Source organism: Astyanax mexicanus, chromosome 7, assembly GCF_023375975.1.
Source record: "Astyanax mexicanus isolate ESR-SI-001 chromosome 7, AstMex3_surface, whole genome shotgun sequence".
In the NCBI taxonomy this organism is placed as follows: Eukaryota; Metazoa; Chordata; class Actinopteri; order Characiformes; family Acestrorhamphidae; genus Astyanax; species Astyanax mexicanus.
In genome coordinates, this window is record NC_064414.1 from 41,517,846 (window position 1) to 41,537,349 (window position 19,504).

Genomic DNA, 19,504 nt, shown 5'->3' on the forward strand with positions numbered 1-19,504 from the left:
GAAACGGGCCAAAGAGTCGGAAAGAGCGCGCATTTCTAGCGCAGAAAAACAGGAAAAGAGTCTAAAAGCGGAGAGAGTGCGCATTTCTAGCGCAGAAAAACGGGCCAAAGAGTCTAAAAGAGGAGACGGTGCGCATTTCTAGCGCAGAAAAACGGGGCCAAAGAGTCTAAAAGCGGAGAGGGAGCGCATTTCTAGCGCAGAAAAACGGGCCAAAGAGTCTAAAAGCGGAGAGGGTGCGCATTTCTAGCGCAGAAAAACGGGGCCAAAGAGTCTAAAAGCAGAGAGGGAGTGCATTTCTAGCGCAGAAAAACGGGCCAAAGAGTCTAAAAGCGGAGAGGGTGCGCATTTGTAGCGCAGAAAAACGGGGCCAAAGAGTCTAAGAGCGGAGAGGGAGAGCATTTCTAGCGCAGAAAAACGGGGCAAAGAGTCTAAAAGCGGAGAGGGTGCGCATTTCTAGCGCAGAAAAACAGGCCAAAGAGTCTAAAAGCGGAGAGGGTGTGCATTTCTAGCGCAGAAAAACGGTGCCAAAGAGTCTAAAAGCGGAGAGGGAGCGCATTTCTAGCGCAGAAAAACGGGCCAAAGAGTCTAAAAGCGGAGAGGGTGCGCATTTCTAGCGCAGAAAAACAGGGCCAAAGAGTCTAAAAGCAGAGAGGGATTGCATTTCTAGCTCAGAAAAACGGGCCAAAGAGTCTAAAAGCGGAGAGGGTGCGCATTTCTAGCGCAGAAAAACGGGGCTAAAGAGTCTAAGAGCGGAGAGGGAGAGCATTTCTAGCACAGAAAAACGGGGCAAAGAGTCTAAAAGCGGAGAGGGTGCGCATTTCTAGCGCAGAAAAACAGGCCAAAGAGTCTAAAAGCGGAGAGGGTGCGCATTTCTAGCGCAGAAAAACAGGCCAAAGAGTCTAAAAGCGGAGAGGGTGTGCATTTCTAGCGCAGAAAAACGGTGCCAAAGAGTCTAAAAGCGGAGAGAGAGTGCATTTCTAGCGCAGAAAAACGGGCCAAAGAGTCTAAAAGCGGAGAGGGTGCGCATTTCTAGCGCAGAAAAACGGGGCAAAGAGTTGCCGTAATTAAGGAGTTTTATATTAAGAGACATCATGACATTAAACATCAATTTGAAAAATCTTAGTTTACACAACACTATCAAAGATAAAGATAGTAAGTCAAGTAATATGGTGTGTAAACGAAATAATCAGGAAAAAAGTATTATTTCAAGTGGTATTTTTCATTATTTGTTTTATTACAGAGTGTGGCCCGTGACTTCAAATATATTTCTCCTTCTGGCCCCCAACAAAAAAAGTTTGGACACCCCTATAGATACTATACTGTGAAAAGGTTGTGTATTCTAAAATATCCACAATGAATGGTAAGTATGGTAAGTTTGGTAATAATGGGTACCATTGGCACAATGCAAAAAGCAAAAAAAAGTTAGCCAATGTTTCAAATGTAGCAATGGCAGCAGTATAACTACAGTGACCCATGCTGGCATAGTAATGCTTCATTTTTATCAATCCACAAGGGTCAGTATGTTAATACACTGAAAAGTCCTGACAAGGCAGGCAGTATAAATGCAGTCTAAGACTAGAATGTAGAATATATTTTATAGTATTAGTGTGCCGTACACAACTGGTACACTGTAAAAAAATACAAAAGTGGCAGTCACTGTGGGCAGTTTATAAAAAACACAGTACCTAGATTTAAATCAACAAAATAAAACCACATTTTTATCACTACATAAACAAAGGCTAAAGTTCAGTATACCCATGCAGTGCCATGTTAAACAATAGGAATGATTATGTTAGCTGAGCTATCAATTTGCTCTTTGCAGAACGAAGCACAGAGAGAGAGGTCTTTCAAACAGGTTAGAGTGGTTTAAAAGGCCTGAGGTGCTTTGTTCTTCAGAAGTGATGGCAGATACTTATGTAAAGTTTATACTATTTACAACAAAAAAAAAATAAAAAAAGTGTCTCATTTCCAGGAATGAGAAGAGACAGTGAGACAAAAGACAAAAAGAAAAGAAGCTGGCATTAAACGCTCGTGTTGAAATATTATCTGCTATGTTTCTTCCCCCATTTACACACATACACACCCACATACACCTATACAGCAGAAGGGGTGGGGGTGCAGTGGGGCTGAAATTATGAGATGAATGATGGAGCATGTGAACTAGTGATAAAAAAATGAACAAATGACATTGCATTTGTCATGGCCAGGATGTTATGCAATCCAGGCCTGTATCAACCTTGAGGTGCAGAAATCCTTCAAGCCACTGGCCAATAACAAAGGGCTTTAAGAGGCAGCTTGTAAACGGAAAGAGTGGGATTCATTACAGCTCTGCTCAGAACACACAGAGAGCCCATTTACAAATGAACTAGTGCCTCAGGCTTAACCTTCAGCTCTCACATTCTAACAAGAGGGACCACTTCCATTCAAGGATAGCCTGAGAGAGAGAGTGTGTTAGTTTCTGCACATTTTAAGGCAAAAGTTTACGACTTTCTAGGAAAAAATGAGCCTGGCTTTGTAAGCGCTTTTTGTGGAAGCTACATGTCTCATGTTTTAAAACTTGAATAAGCAATTGAGGTGAGAATTAGATTTAAAAAACGTATAAATTGCCCTACTAAAACTATTCATGTGAGTAAAAGATAAACTCTTTTGCACAAATGCATAACGATTTGGTTTAATCCACACAGACTTCTAAGAAAACTCTGACTCTGACTGTTTGACTGCAAAACATAGTGCCACAGTGTAATTTCACCAGTAGGAGGACGAATGGATTCATTTAAATACCTGCACCTGCTGGAAGCAAACGTCAAATAAATTGTAAAAAAGCTGAAGATGAAAAGAGGATGGCTTCTACATCAAAATAATAATCTTAAACACACCTAAAAATATATAACTTTTTAAAAAGATTTTACCATGGCCCAATCACAGCATTCAAAAAACGCATGGCCCACAAATCTCACACAACTAAAAGCCTTTTGCAAGGAAAAATGGGTGAAAATCCCACAAACATACTATTTTACAAACTGCAAAAAATAGAAGCAAAAAATTGTTTTGGGAAAATGTGTCATCTTAAACATTGCTTTTCGAAAATCAGCTCATCTATCACTTTTTATGTTACTCAAATAAACTGATATGTTGTCTAGGGGTGCAATTTTAATTTTTAATAAAAAAATAAGCATTCAAGTTTAAAAACAAAGTTCAGTTTTGTCTGATGTCTTTCTAAAACATTTATAACTCTAAATATCACTTATCATATGAATGAATTCACTAGTTTTTGCAATTGTATTGTAAAAATTAGGGGATGTGTTGTCACTGAGTTTACCTTGTTTAGTGTTGTGTAAAGTTTGTTGTCTTGTTTCAGACTGCTATTATTAAAATTAAGATTACAAAACATAAAAAATAAATCACTTAAAACTTAAAGGTCAGAATATAATAATATTCAGAAAGTCTGGTGAATATAACATTAGCTGTTGTGAAATGTAAGCAATAAAATCCACTCAGTGTTTGGTGATTTCTTTCTATTCTGCATGATTCTGTTCATCTTTTCATTTAATGTCCAATTAGCTAGTGTGAACGCTACGTGAAATGAAATGCTGTCAGTGCGTCTGTGTCTGTGTTTCGGAAGTATGCGTTTGTTCCAGGTGACAAATACAGTGTGGTCAGGGATAACACATCACACAACAAATATTCTGACTGTAATTTCTTTTTATAGGGATTCTTAGAAACCCTGGCAGGCGGCGTCAGAGTGTTACAGAAGAATAGAGTAGGATTAACACCAGAGGCCTGAATAAAAGACTGGCTTTTGCGAAGATGATCATTTACACACTACAAGCTTTGGAAACAGATGTTACTGATAACAGAAAAACAAGTGTGCATGCGTGCCTCTCTGTATGTTTGCACGCACAGTAGGTCAAAATGACCCTTGTGAATAGGCAAGGTTTTTCTCAGTAATCCTGGGCTCTGAGAGGGGATGAAGAAGCCCACCGCAATGGGATTTACATACACTAAAAACAGCCACAGGGATCAAGGGAAGACATTCTGAGCCTGCAATACTGGGGTGTGAGCCATGGCGGCCTCAGATTGGCAGCTAAGATTAAACATTGACATGCAAACACACATACACACACACTTGCATTGACTTAAACAAGGACAATATAGCAATTAAGGCTTGACCAATATAAGAGTTGGCTGGAAACATAGATCAATAATGAGTAAACAGAGTAAATAATTAAAAAATAAATAAACAATCTAAAGGTTATAAGTCCACATCAAGAGAGCTTAATGTTCCTTTTTCCATGATGAACAACATAGTCAAGAAGTTTGCAACCCATAGCACTGTATCTAATCTCCCTCTTAAACGTTGCAATGCAGGATAGTCAGGATGGTGGATTAGCAGCCCCAATCAAGTACCAAAGAAATTCAAGGTGTCCTACAGGCTCAGGGTTCATCAGTGGCAGCGCAAACTATCCGTCTACATTAGAACAAAATAAAATGCTATGGCAGGAGACCAAGGAGGATCCCACTGCTGACACAGAGACATAAAAAAAAGGCTAGACTCCAATTTGCTAAAATGTTTATGAGCAAGCCAAAGTCCTTCTGGGAAAATATTTTATGAACAGATGATCAAGCTTTTGTTAAAGAACATTATTCTACTGTTTACTAAAAATATAAATGAGTAGTACAAAGAAAAGAATATATTTCTGTACGTTTTGTTGCCTCTGTAACTGGGTGCCTTGACTGTGTGCACGATATTATTAAATCTGAAGATTACCAAAAGATTGTTGGTTGCAATGTAGGGCCCAGTGTCAGAAAGATGGGTTTGCATACAAGGTCATGGGTCTTCCAGCAGGACAATGACCCCAAACGTTCTTCAAAAAAAAAAAAAAGTAAGGTATGGAACTAAGCAATGAAGAATTACATAAAAACACCTGTAGAGAGATCTTAAAATTGCTGTTGGGAAAAGGCACCTTTTTCAATATGAGAGAACTGAAACAGCTTGCAAAAGAAGAGTGGAGAATTCTAGTTGAAAGGTGTAAGAAGCTTGTTGACAGTTACAGGTAGTGATTAATTTTTAAGTTATTTTCATTCTTAACATTTTTATAAACCACAGTATTATGGTGAGTATTGATAATTTTTGTTTTTTTTAGGGTTTTGCATGAAAGGATATTAATTTAGGTAAGGTAACATCTGTATAAAAACACATTGCAGCAATTTTATGGCAGAAATACTTCATTTTCTGGACAAATTTCAGAGGTGCCAACAATTTCGGCCATGACTTTATATGTATGATGTCTGTATGTACTCTGGTCTTCAGTTCAGACAGAGGATAAGGCCTAAAGCCTTTTTGTTCTACTCCCAACTTTTGAAATTGCTGAGATTTTAAAAGCTGGCTTACTAAAATACTAAACAATGATCAGTGTTTTAATTCCGTTGTGCGTTGTACTGACAGCAAAACTCTTGGTAAGTCATAATTTAAAGAGTTATCTTAAGAAGTCATGCTTTTATCAGGCTTCTAGCCTCCTGACATCACATATTTTATGGGAATAAAGCATTGCATTTAATTTGTTTGCTGAGGAGACCAGAGAAATGGAAGGAGTTTATGTAATCCACATGATCACAGTCTCAAGCCATAAATTCTGAGTGTGGTGAATGCTCATGTTAAGACATGAGCAGGATTTCAGATCAAGAATGCAGCATTTAGGGCTCTGTAGATACAAAGATACCAAACTCTACCCTATTGTATGATAGAGAGAGGGGTACAGAGCAAAAGAATATGAGCCAGAGAAAGAGAGGGAGAGAGAGAGAGAGAGAGAGAGAGAGAGCAGGGAGGTGGAGTGGGATGGTGCTGCAGTGAGAGGGGGGGGGGGGGGTGGGGGGGGTGAAGAGAGCGTGCAAAACAGTGCAGCTAATTAAATACAGAGGGATTTTCCAGCACCCAGCAGCATGTTCAGTCTACCGCACTCTAAGCCTGAAGGTATCATTTAAATGGATGTTGCTAAACCCTACTGACCTCACAGTAAGTGGTCAGCCATGCTTGAGAAAAATTGTGCCATGGTTTGTTTTGCCTTTATAAAGCCTTAATAAAGCTCAATCTTCTGAGCTTTACTGACCCTGTTCCCCTTCTGAATTCCACTCTCAAAATGTTTTAACTTAGTATACTGGCTATGTATGTAGATCTGGAGTAAAGATCTCACACCTGATGCATCTTTGTCACCGAACACCTCTGTGAAAAAGGTTAAATTTGTTTGTATAGAACCCTTTTGAATTATGAATATATGCATGACTTATTAAAAAGTGACTCAAACGTGTGGACACCTACAGGGTTTGGACAATGAAACAAACAACTGGTTTTAGACCACAATAATAATAATAATTTATTGTTCTGACGGACAGTTCTGGTGGAAACAGAAGAGTTGAGGTGCAAACTGAATTCTGCCGTGATTTGGGCAGCCATGGTTTTATGTTTTTTGGATACAATCCGGGTCAGCACCCGAACATCCCTTTCAGACAGCTTCCTCTTGCATCCACAGTTAATCCTGTTGGATGTGGTTCGTCCTTCTCGGTGGTATGCTTACATTACCCTGAATACCGTGTCTCTTGATACATCACAAAAACTTGCAACAATTTGTCCTCTTTTGAACTCTGGTATGTTATCCATAATGTTGTGTGCATTGCAATATTTTGAGCAGAACTGTGCTCTTACCCTGCTAATAGAACCTTCACACTCTGCTCTTACTGGTGCAATGTGCAATTAACAAAGATTGGCCACCAGGCTGCTCCAATTTAGCCATGAAACCTCCCACACTAAAATGACAGGTGTTTTCGTTTTATTGTCCAACCCCTGTACTGTAAGTTGTACCCAATGCTGACAAAGATTTACAAATGTAAACACACAGCTTGTCTAGTCCCTATATTGAAATTTTGCCAATAGATTAGGACTCTCTGGAGACATTTTGTCCCCATGCCTGACGAAAGACATGGGCTACAGAGGTATAACACAACCCAGCATTGAGCTGTGTAGCAGTGGTAGAATAGTGTTCTTTGGAATGATGATGGTGCTCCATCCAATACTTTTGGGATATGAGTTGGGGATAAACAAATTCAGGTTTTGTTCATCCAACATTCTGAACGAATTTTTTAATTTTCAAGAAACTGAATTAACACTTTTCCCAATACTTCTGTCCATATAGTGTATATGAGATGATGACATTTTTAAATAATGCAGTATAATGGTGTTAGGTTTACATGTTTACCCAGATTACAGACTCAGTCATGTGTGTATTTGCATTCCTAAACTAGTGTAATGCTATCAGGAGGTGAGTATTACAAGTAAATGCCTTTGGTACTACAGCAAGGCTACACTATTACTGGAACAGGTACAGCTTTATAAAAGTAGCTTATTTTAAACTTTTTTTGATTACTATTTTTTCATTTATTATGTGAGGTGTTCACACTTACCACTGATGACTTTCTGCACACATGGGATTCACTGAAATAGCTTGTGCTCCAACTTGCTTCCCTACAATGAAACAGCCTCGATTACAAGTAAATCGAAAAAAAAAAGTCAAAGAAGACAAAACTATCAGTCGATCAGCGCTAAGTCAACTATAAATTATTTAATGATCATTATCTAATCATTACTGCACATTAACGAGTTTACTATCACCACGTTCCATAATGTCACTTCCAAGCTCTATCAGGTGAAGTATAACACATTGTATTACTTTATGTGTAAGGAACCAACTTAGGCCTGTATTGAACACAGAGAGGTTGCCAGTTAAATACAGAACCTTCATTGAGGGGGGAATTTTGACAATAGTTCTAAGGCCTGAAGAGACTCATGTGAGATCAAACAAGAAAGAAGTTGTTGGGTTTAAGGTAAAACCAACTGCAGTTATTTGATGAATTATAGCAGCTTTTTTAATGTGTTTATCATGCACATGTAAATCGATAAATATAAAAATGCGACTTACAATGATCTTTACAAAACTGTTTAAGATGATCAATAACTGCTTAAAAAATAATGCCAATAAATCAGTGATTTTAACATACTCAAACAATTTTCCAAAATGTTGGCAGTGATGTAGAAAAAAATAATAAAAAAAAAATCAGGTATGTGAAAGTTTAGATGTTGTTTACTTTAAAAACATAGATTATATAGGTGTTTCTTTCTTTCCCCCAAACCATTACATCACTCCAACAAACATTAATCACGCCTGAGCCTCTGTGAAAGAGAAACTGTTTTATTTAAAGCTCCCGCTCACTCCTGCCAAAGAATTTAAGATACGATGCTAAGCAACAGGAAGTTTGTGTATATCCAGGGTAAAAGCTATTCACTTTCCAAATACATGCGCTAGTGTTTCTGTCCAACTGTGTCCAACTATTTAATTTTAAACATCTGGGGACCTGCCTGAGAGTGGGCTTATTTTGCCTGTGCCAGACCTAAATCGTTGGACGAGAGTAGGCTGGAAATTTACATGAAATTTAACAAGAGAACAGAGTCTGTAAACTTATGGTAAATACCTTTGTTGGGTTCATCAGACACACAGACCTACAAATATTTAAACTTAAATACACACATTAGACAAGCAGAGAGGTTTTTTTTTTTTACCTTTTTCAGCAAATTTCTTTTTCTCTTGAGAGTCTCCAGCCAGGTCATGAGCATCAGCATAGGCTCTGGTCAGCCTCCATAGATACTGACACTTCTGTTCAAACTGGCAAATGAAGAAAATAATTTAACACACAGTTTTTACTGACATCAGCTACACTATATCAACTGTATGGACTTATTTTTTATTATATAATTTATAAGTGTTGAATCCCAAATTTATCCAGGTTTAACCAACAAGGGCTTCATCCATGACCTAATCTATACATGTTGCCTTAAAGTTCAGCATTTGCTCTGCCTAAATGCCTTAAGCTATTTTATAAAAAATAAATTAAATGTTAAAACACTGATAAACATTGCTTTATTATGGAGTTATACATTAAATTTAGAATTATCAGTTATATTGTAAAACAAATTGTTTACATACATTATTTTATACATGATCTTTCATACCTCACATTAACACATTGCTCACTGGGAGTTCTATGATGTATCTTCAATGTTTATTTGATTCTCTGTCCTGCTACTGCATTTCTGTAAAGCTGTTTTGCTGCATTCAGTTGTAAAAAGCACTATATAAATAAAATTGATCTGATCTGATTTAATTAATGTTTTTATACATTATACAAGGTAGATTTTAGAACTGACTCTTTAATAGTAATTATCACTTTAATAGGTACCTCCTCTTTCTTCTCCAGTAAAGTGGAAAGGCCTTCCTTCTTTTTATTGTCGTTAGCTTTATGTAGCCCATCTGCTCTCTGTAACAGCGCAGTGAGTTCATCTAGAGGCTCTTCGGCTTTATGATCCTCGTCTTCAGAATCTGTTAAAGCGGTCATATACCTAAAACACACAAGTATATACACAGTACATAAACATGTAGTCCTTATTAAATAATGGAACTGTGTAAAATTCAGAGTACATACTAACAGGATGGCCACCAGATTGTAAAATGTAGCTAAAATATATTGTTGGGGCTTGTGAGAGCTGATTAGATCTAAAATGTGTTCAAGTGCTGTGTATTAGCATGAATTTGGCGAGACAGGGGTTCATCAGGAGACAAGGGTTACGATTTATTTTATCGCAATATAATGCGGTTCTGTAATTAATTGCATATTGACACGTGACATAACTGTCCAAATTTAAAAACACACTATCAAATTTATGAAATATATAGTACAAGACATTTTTTATTAGTGGCCAGGGTTTACACACAACACAAAATTTATGCCGTCTTTAAATGTAAACTGATGGATAAAAATGTATACTGTGTTTTTTGAAAATCTACATTATTGCAAAACTAAATATTTTCTTACACTCCTTTTCAGCTGCAAAACCGAAGTATATTCAGAGATGCTGAGACTGGGTTTGGGTTCATTGAGTTTTTCTTAGTAAACTGTACTTAATATTTTAAATAGACTTATTTACTTACTGTTTACTTCCTGCTTAGTTATTGCTAGGTATTTAGTAGTTTAACTTTGCCAAGTGCACCTGCAGTGCTTGGCAGTCAGTCGCATTTCTTCAGACACAATCAACTTTTATGACCTGGCAGTTCAACAAATGTACAAACAAGATGCCAAAGAAACTTCAGCGTGCTTGCAAGAGCAAACAGCGCAAAACAAAGAGACAAAGAGGCTCTGCTTTAAGAGCAACATGAGGCTGAATGGCTGAATTAGGTGTGGAAAACCTGGAGTAAACACAGATGTTCATGGTCTTGCATAATGTATCTCCAACACCTCTAAGAGGTAATGTAAGGAATAGCTTCTCCTCTGGCTGGCATGAGTACCCAAACTTTAACAGGACGGTCAGCAAGACGCAGCTAGAAACAGATTAGCGTTCATTAATGTTTACATGCAAAACATCCAAGATTTGCTTACATAGAAAAGTAAGTCAATTAATTGTTTACGAGTGCTGGTGAAAGAAAAATAAGAAAGAAAAAAAGACATCCTTACGTGTAACCACTGATACCTGGAAGGCTTTTCTGCAAAAACACTGCGAGACTTGTTTGTTTCGGTCACAGTGAGGCACGCAATGCCCGCATTAACTTTTACAGCCTTCGAAAAAAGTCCCTTTGAGTTCCTGTAAGTATGCCCCAACACCCTCAGCTAACATAGTCAGAAAACGAGGTGTAAAAAGCAGCATTAATAACAGACTCAGGTACAAATGAAAGACCGAAGGGAAGAAAAGTGAAAACATGAAAGGGATCCATTAAGTGTTGGCAAGAACGGCATTTGCGTCATCTGCGGTTCGAGGGAGCATTCGAGACTGCGAGCGATGGTTCTATAGGGATGTGTTAGAGCGGGCCTTGCCGACAGAGGCACCTCCAAATACACGTATACAGCAAATACGCTGATCCCTTGATTGAGATCCCACCCTATAGGCCCCTGCAGGGTTCCAAATTTCAGCACAAGCCTATAAAAAACATTTTATTCACAAACAGCACCATAATGTGGCCTCTTGGTTTATGGTTAATGCTGAATTATTTTGCTCAATGGGTGAAATACAATTGTCTTTCACCACTGGGGTACATTAAATAACAAAAGATTCAACAGAATTGCATTAGCAAGGTCAAGGTCTAACCCATTAAGCACCATGGCACTAAGTAACTTCGGGTTTCTGCATAAATCTGTTTTTTCCTTGCGAGTGAGGCTGATCATTGGCCAGCATTCTTATGGTAAGGGGATGTGAATTATAGTGTAGTGGGTGCCAGATAGATGGAATATTCCATTTCAAGTTGTGCAGGATAGGGGTCGGCGATATGGTCCTAAAATGATATCCAGTTATTTCATGATATTTTTTTGTGATAGCAATACTCTTGGTGATATGACAAAACACGAAAAAAAAAAAAAAAAATCAAGAACACACTATTACAACAAAATGAAAATTAAATTTTATTATTGCATACAAAATGATATGGCACACCCCTAACTGAGAAAAGAATTTTATCAGATGAACAGAAGTCAATGATCCAGAATGGCATGACAGCTAAAATGCACTCCAAATATCTTGATATATCCAGGATTAAAGTAAAATAAATGACACTGGAAAAACATAATCTGTCTCTAATGGGAAAAAAGAACAATGTGAATTTTTTTTTTGCTAAAAACAGCAAAAGAGTAGGACCCTGATGTGATCATTAGAGGTGACACGATATTTTAGAGTATAATATTGTTAACGATATTGAAAAATGTTGGCGATATTATTGCGTATGTTATGATATGGCACACTCCTAGTATGGGATTTATCATCCCTCAGTTCACAGTGTCACTTGCGTACCAGGAATACGCCATAGAAGGTATTACCACCAACAGTGGAAAGCACAGTGGATGGTAACAAATGAGACCTGTGGCACCTGACTAGAATTGTTCATACACGCAGACAAGCAACTCGCATCCACTTTCAACTACACATGTCCCACGCTTACATGGGACATGGCAAAAGTCATGAGACATGGTACATGTTTCTGTCTCATAGCATGGATTCTGTTTCCTTCAAATTTTATAAATGTTTATCACACCATTCGTTAAAATGTTCAAGTGAAAAACAACCACATTCCTTTTCTCTCCTGTTTATGTTAAGTTTTAGACCACCGGCATCAGTCTGTTGACGACAGTGAGCAGTTATAAACTAATCACTGCACGCTATGACATCCAAGGCATAGTTTCACTCAGTGCTGAACACCTGCTATTGCTTTAAGTCTTGCTTCATAGTTAAGCCTTTATGTGACATAGCTAATAGATAAACAATATATAAAAGCAAAAATAGATGAAATAAAATAAAATTAACAAAGCATCTGCCAACGACTCTCACTTACATTCATAAGAATAGAATCCATGTCCAAAATAAACTAAAATATTTGACATGAGTAGACCTAGAAAAAGTGCTAAAAACATATTGCTTCTGCATAATCACTGCAATGTGGTCACTGGTCCTTTAAATTACTGAACATGCATTTAAATGGTATTAAAGAATTCTAGTTTTCAAAGCACATTGTTTTGGACATGGCTTTGAAGAGTGCCACTGTTGCATTTTCCCTTTTTATTTTTAATGTATTAATTTATTAATACATTCCCCCAATCCTCCCATTCATCAGTGAAACTCTCTCAACCCATTGCTTGTTTGCTCAATACTGACATATCAGCACATTCTTTGCATCCCATTATGCACTGTAGAAGAGAGACAAATACCTTCTTGTTCAATCTTGAACAAACCCAAACCCTGTTGTCCATAAAGGATGAACATAGCATCCGCTGCAGCTCAAACACATAAATTACCACATGGTCTTACCCTTGCCTTTTTGGCTCGTTGTGTTGTTCTGGCATTGCGTATAGAAGGGCAAAGTTTGCTAGTTTATCAAGTACATTTTAAAATCTTATCTTGCATCAGCACCCACTCATCTTAATGACATCTAACTTATTAATTTATTTGTTACATGTCCATGAAACTGCTTATCTGTTGATTTTACAATCACTTTTGAGCTTGAACAATGTGTTTAATTTCTAAACAGTTAATCCAATATTAATTTGGATCCATAAAAATGTACCATGTTCTCTGAACTCATACGTAAACTAACAACTCACGTTATGCTGAGGCATGGTGCAGGCTTTAATATGCACAACCAACCCCGGAGGTAACAGTCTTTCAAAGGGAGATTAGGTCTCAGCAATTGTTTTCAAGCCAAAAACCTTCAAAATAACCTGAGGTGCTGTTGCCATCCCAACAGTTTCTGGTGCAGCATGAATTCAGATGAGCTCATTCAAACCCCCTGCAGTCTGGTTCTGTCTGCCTGAAGAAGTACAAACAGCATTCTGTGAAGAAATAAAGAGCACAGCATCGTCCTGAGGATCCATTCAAACCTAAGGTCAAACATCCTTTCACCATCAGAAACCTGAATAACTTTTTTCCAACTTCTCTCACCAAAACAATCCCCCATTTACGCTCAGCCATTCAACCCACACGCTTTCCCATCAAAGTCCCTGCTGACATCATCATTTACTGATGAACTGAACAGATGCCGCCTGTTGGCAGCTGCTGGGCATGGAGTACAGAGCATCAGAGATGGCACTAACTCAAATATCAGCTGTAACAGTTACAAATGTGCTGAGTACTTGTCTGGTAAAGCAATGAGAGAGTGATTGGACAAGGACATACTTTGGTTTCATTTGCTATATAACACCACTGCTAAAACTTAGTGGCCATCTCCAAACTGTTTTTTTGGGAATGTTTTAAAATAGTGTAACAATATTAGAATGTTTAACTAAAACTGTATAATTTTGGGCAAAAAAAAAAAAAAAATGTTGCTTAGCATATTTTTGTCCATATTTCACCAGAAGTCAATAATTGAACATGCAACAAAGTTAATAATGTCCTGAAGACTGGATTAAATAAATTAAATGGTACTGAGTAGAATTGTAGATTACTCAAAGAAAAAAATTATAATTTATTATGCTAAATATTATACCAATACATATATATATATATATATATATATATATATATATATATATATATATATATACATATATATATATATGTATATATATATATATATATACATATATATACATATATATATATATATGTATATATATATATATATATATATATATATATATATATATATATATATATATATATATATATATATATATATATATATATATATGGGGCAGTGGTGGCTCAGCATTTAGTGCACTGGGCCATCAATGACAAGGTTGTGGGTTTGATACCTGGGTTTGCCACTGTTGTTCTTCCTGAACAAGGCCCTTAACGCTCACTATTGTTTGGGTGCTGCAGTAATCACAATCTGGGTGTGAGGTCATAACCAACTTGGACCTTCAACATTCTTCAGTAAATAAAATGCACAATTACACTGGATTTTCTGTAATAAATTCACTAAACACTGCACCAATGACATGATTTCGTGATTTCTGGTGCAGAAACCTCAGAAGTCTCAGAAAGCAGACTGTGGTTTCCCCCAGTCTTACACTTCTTTAACACAGTTATTATTCCATCACTCACTCTCCACTTCAGCAGCCTGTGAGAGTTCCCATGCAGTGACAAGTGAACGGAGGAGGGAATTTACAATAGTGGATGGATATGCAGTGGGTGGTCAAGTTGAACAAGGAATGTTTGAGTAGAAAGAGTGCACACAGCTCTGAAAAAGAAACAGAGCACATCTAGTGAAAAGTTGACATTAGGGCTGGATGAGTTGGTCCAAAGACACATATCTGTCTGCACAACTCATGAACTGGTGCAGCAGTGGTTGCTAGGTAAAAAAAAACAAAACATATACTGTATAAAAGTATCCAGAAAGCACTTTGACTGAGTGAATTCAGCTACTTTAAAGCAGCATTATTATTACTCAGTATTTGTACCTTACAACATCAGTTTTACAATCATTGTAATGTTAAACTGATCTGTAATGGGGACAATAGCATTACTATTATTGCTTGACATGTTGCACTGTGTAACTTTTGTAAAAGGAGCCATATTTGTGCAAAATCCTGTTAAATTACTGTTGCTTCTTTGATTTTCACTGATTGAGCCCAGAGTTACTAATTCTTGCATAATACTGATTTAACGCAACCATTAGTAACTAGTTTATAGACAAAGCAATGTAAAATTCACCTTTGTCCAATTCCCAGTGTTAACTAGAGGCATATAAAGCTACTGTAACCGGGCTGTGCATCAGTGGAACTACACTCTCTGAAGTGAATGTATTCCAGAACCATCATCAACCAACCTGATCTCATATATACTGTTTTTCTGAATGCAAACAAATCCTTACAACATATATGTTACAAAAGCAATGGTAAGTTTAGAGCAAATCGTGGCTATTTTAAAGAAACTAAAATATAAAAACACAAACAAACACAAACACACACAAACACACACCACCTTAAGTATGAATGGCTAGTTCTATTAAACACAACCTTTAAAAATGATCAGGTAAGACTTAAAACAATTACAAGTTAATGTATTAAATTACATGTAACAGTGGCAAAACCTATGCTAGGCTAGTCTAGTCTATAGGCCGTTTCAGTGAGGCAAACCAGCCTCCCCTTCACCCACTCAACCCCACCATAAATGGAAAACCTGCATCCTTCATTTAAATGTAAACAGACAGACTTAAATTAGTAAATAAGATTCTGAGCATTTTTGACCACCTAAATGTAATATTTATTTATACATTAAAGAAGAACTGAACATTCTCAATAAGTATATTTTATTTTATCTTTTAAAAAAGCTGAATGTTTTTATTATGCAGCCTATCTTTCCCTTCTCTGTTCCCTGCCCTTCAAGCAAACAATCACTGACATTTCTGGCCCTATATAAACAAAACCTATATTCCTAAATCGATGCCTCTTTCACATAATAAGTGTTATCATTTTAAACAGTAGTTAAAACATCCCTAAGCAAAAAAAGACAGCCGTGACGTGAGTGTTCGGCAGCGTCAAAGGAATTACAAGTTTCTACATGACGCAGTGAAAATTAGCCTCTGACAGTTAGTCAGCCACCTGCAGCAACTGATCTGCTCTGCTCTGCACTGAGAGAGAGGGAGACATGGGGGAGGAAGTGCTCTTGACAGATGGCACAACTCAAGAGAAAACCTACAACACTTTTCCCAGCTGTGATCAGCCGTGACTGCAGAGCGGCCGTACGTGCAGAACCTCTGCAAACTGCTTCCCCTCTTGCGCAAAGCATAAACCTGTTAATGTACACAAAAGCCAGTCACAGTCTGCATGAGCTGCAAACACCGGAGACAAACAAGGCTTATGAAAATTGATGACAGGCATTCGCACAGATTTTATGAATCAACACGCAGTGATTCTGTAAAATCGCCGCGGGTAGCCGGCAGGCTCAGTTGCACAAACCGTCCAAAATGCTTGAAACAACAAAGCGTTGTTGGTGGTTAAGAAGCTAATCTGTGAAACAAAGCAGGAGTAAGGGTGAAGGAACAGAGATGCACAATGTTAAACAAACTAAACAAACAGCAGAATCTCTAAGCTTGCAGGAATTACGGTTAATGAGACTGGATCAGGCTTGCTGAGTCTGGGTTTTGTAATCTGTGCAAAAATCTGCTGTAAATAGGACAGTGGTTTTTGGGTCATGGTCTTGAAGGACCCCCTACCCTGCAAGTACATTCCCATCAAAGGCAGCAAAAGGTTTCCAACAAACCTCATCCAGCTAAGTGGTAAATTAACTAGCATTTCCAATTAAACAACCGTTAACCGTAGTATGTAATCAAAAAAACTTTGACAAAACTGCCAGTAAATTACAAAGGCTGACATTCCTAGTATGTATTATTAATAAATTCATTACTGATAGTCTGGATAGCAAAAATAACAAATGTGTTAATTGTTCTGAAATGCGAAATGCCTGCAGTCTCAACTTGTTAAATGCATAGGGCAGCTGTGTGACACTGCTCCATGTGCCGCTGCACTGGTAAAGAATGTTATTACACAGACAGAAATTTCAGGATAATCCCTCTTCCTATTATGTACAGAAACACTGCACATTTATTTCATTTCCTTTTATCTTGAATACAAGCCAAGTCATTTTTTGGTATCCAAGGTTGCTAGAAGGTGAAGACAGTAACCAAATACTAGAAGATTATGACGACTAACTGCGTAGCCAAATTATTACGCACACCTTAAATCATATCAGATTACAATTAGATGTTAAGTAATCTCAAACAGATTTGATTACATGGTTTTACACCTTATAAGAAAATGGACAATAGAACAGACAAAAAATCTAGCTTAAACCTGTGGTTTAGATTTACCAAATTTTCTCATGTAACAGTACACCTTCAATCATATTACATTACAATTATCTGTATAGTAATTTTAAACAGATTTGATAACATGGTCCTAACCAAAACAACCAAAATCAGCCTAACCTAACCTCTAACGATTTGGTAAAACTAATAAAGAAATTGTAACATTTCCACAATTGTAATGCAGCAGAACAAATAAAACTGGAGATTTAAATCAATGCATTCTAAACACAGCGCATGCAGGCTGCAATATACAAGGTAAAACCTTGAGAGACTTGTTACCATATTAGCCATGTACCTTCAGACATGACCATCCTAACAGTATTTTAGATGACCAACTACATTTTGAACTACATAAGAAGAAACTGCAATATATTATATTCTCCTAAAATGAACAATAACACAGTGGCACTACCGCTCCCTGCCTGTGGCGCAACATTAATAAAGTTGTCTCTCAGGCAGGATCAGGTATGGTAATTTCTGCAGATCTCTGCAAGGACCTGATAGATAAAGAAAGCTGTGGAAATGGATGCAGGGATTAAGCTGGTGGATGCAGGTGGGCTGGGCCCTCGCCAGCAGAGAGGCCTCAGGGAGAGGAATTACTCAATCCTGCAAAATCCCACAGCCACTGAAGGAGATCTTTAATTAGTGAACCTGTTTGAGATGCAGGCGACTCCTGCGCTGGTGCAGCTTAATAACCCCGCAGCCAAGGAGAGACAGGTTTATGATGAATTTGCTGTTGGAGCTGTCAGTCAGACACAGGCTGCTGGAGCTGATCTGGAGCTCTTCGGTTTGTCTCCCTCTACTGATCAATCTAACCAAAACAACCAAAAACCAACCTATCCTTTAGTCAAGCAATTTGACTAAACTAATATAAATATATAACATTTTCACAATTTTAATGCAGATGAAAAAGAACTAGAAATTAAAAACAACAAAAGTTGCATAAAATATTAATAATAGAGATGATGGAGATAAGTATTTTAAGAGGCTTTTAAGACAGATTATTTTTCAATATTTAATATTTAAACATGAAATAACATGAAGTACTGCTGTATGATTTTTTATTTTGATAATAAAATCACTGCCTGGTCTGAAGAGCAAATTTTAATTAGTAGTAAAAGTTACAACATTACAGTGTCAAATGACATTCGAAAGCCTTATCTGGACAGGATTAATTTCTCAGGGGGTCGTCTGTGAAAAATATTTTACACTTCTACTAGGTGATAAAACTCTTGCACCTGAACTGCAATTGAAAAAACAGGAGGACCAGTGAGGTTTTTTTTTACTTTCTTTTTCACATGGCATCACGTTCAGTAGCTCCTCCATTTCCACTCGCTGTTGTGTTACGTGGATCTCTGTGAAAACACCCGCCCAAAATGTAATTACGGTGCGTGGCAGTGGACAAACAGCTATTTTACTAAACACAAGGTGATGAAATATTGAGATGTGGATCCGGACGGGACTTAAAATACTGTAGAACTACGGAGTTCAGCGAAAAACAGTAGGTAATTCAGAGGACATTTGAGAAAAACACATACATGGTCGTTCTGGATGGGAATAAAATCACATATGAGAACCCCCATAAAAGAAAAAAAAAATTACCACAGGACCCCCTAAGAAACGAACCCCAACTAGATAGGGCTAAAGAACATAAGTAAACTCATCATGGGAACAAAAAAAAAGATACATTTTAAAAACTAATTTTATTTACAACTGTTTTAATTGCTAACTGCCATGAGTAATAGTTTTAAAATCTATTATTCTAAAATATAAAAATATTAATACAATTCTGTGGCCTTTCAGTGTTATTGTTGTTAACCCAATTGTGCCACAGGAAGTGTTGTTACCCTCTACTACATTACACCAACCTTACCCTAAAATATCACAGTCATTATTTTATAACGCACAGTTATAGTTACAGGAACAGTGTAAAACAGAGGGATGTAGGACAGACAGAGGAAAAGGGGAGACAAAGTCAAATCAGGTAAAGCCTCTCTTTTTGTCACACGTCCAAATCAGGGCAAAGCACAACCAAGCAACAAGCTCCTGCAGCACTCCCACTGCTGAACATGTTACCAAAACTCCCCCTCCATCTACCTCACACGCATCACACACTC

At 37.4% G+C, this 19,504-nt stretch overlaps 1 protein-coding gene across 5 annotated transcripts in view; it reads right to left on the bottom strand.

Annotated features, from left to right (window-relative positions):
- Window positions 1-19,504, bottom strand: part of LOC103037124 (regulator of microtubule dynamics protein 2) — a 40,126-nt gene that overhangs the window by 12,026 nt on the left and 8,596 nt on the right. For all 5 annotated transcript variants that reach the window (XM_049481522.1, XM_049481521.1, XM_049481523.1 and 2 more), the window contains exons 3-5: window positions 9,286-9,445; window positions 8,609-8,711; window positions 7,456-7,516 (exon numbers count right to left, since the gene is read on the bottom strand). In XM_049481522.1, the coding sequence (XP_049337479.1) occupies window positions 7,456-7,516; window positions 8,609-8,711; window positions 9,286-9,445 (324 nt within the window). The remainder of the gene's footprint in view (window positions 1-7,455; window positions 7,517-8,608; window positions 8,712-9,285; window positions 9,446-19,504) is intronic.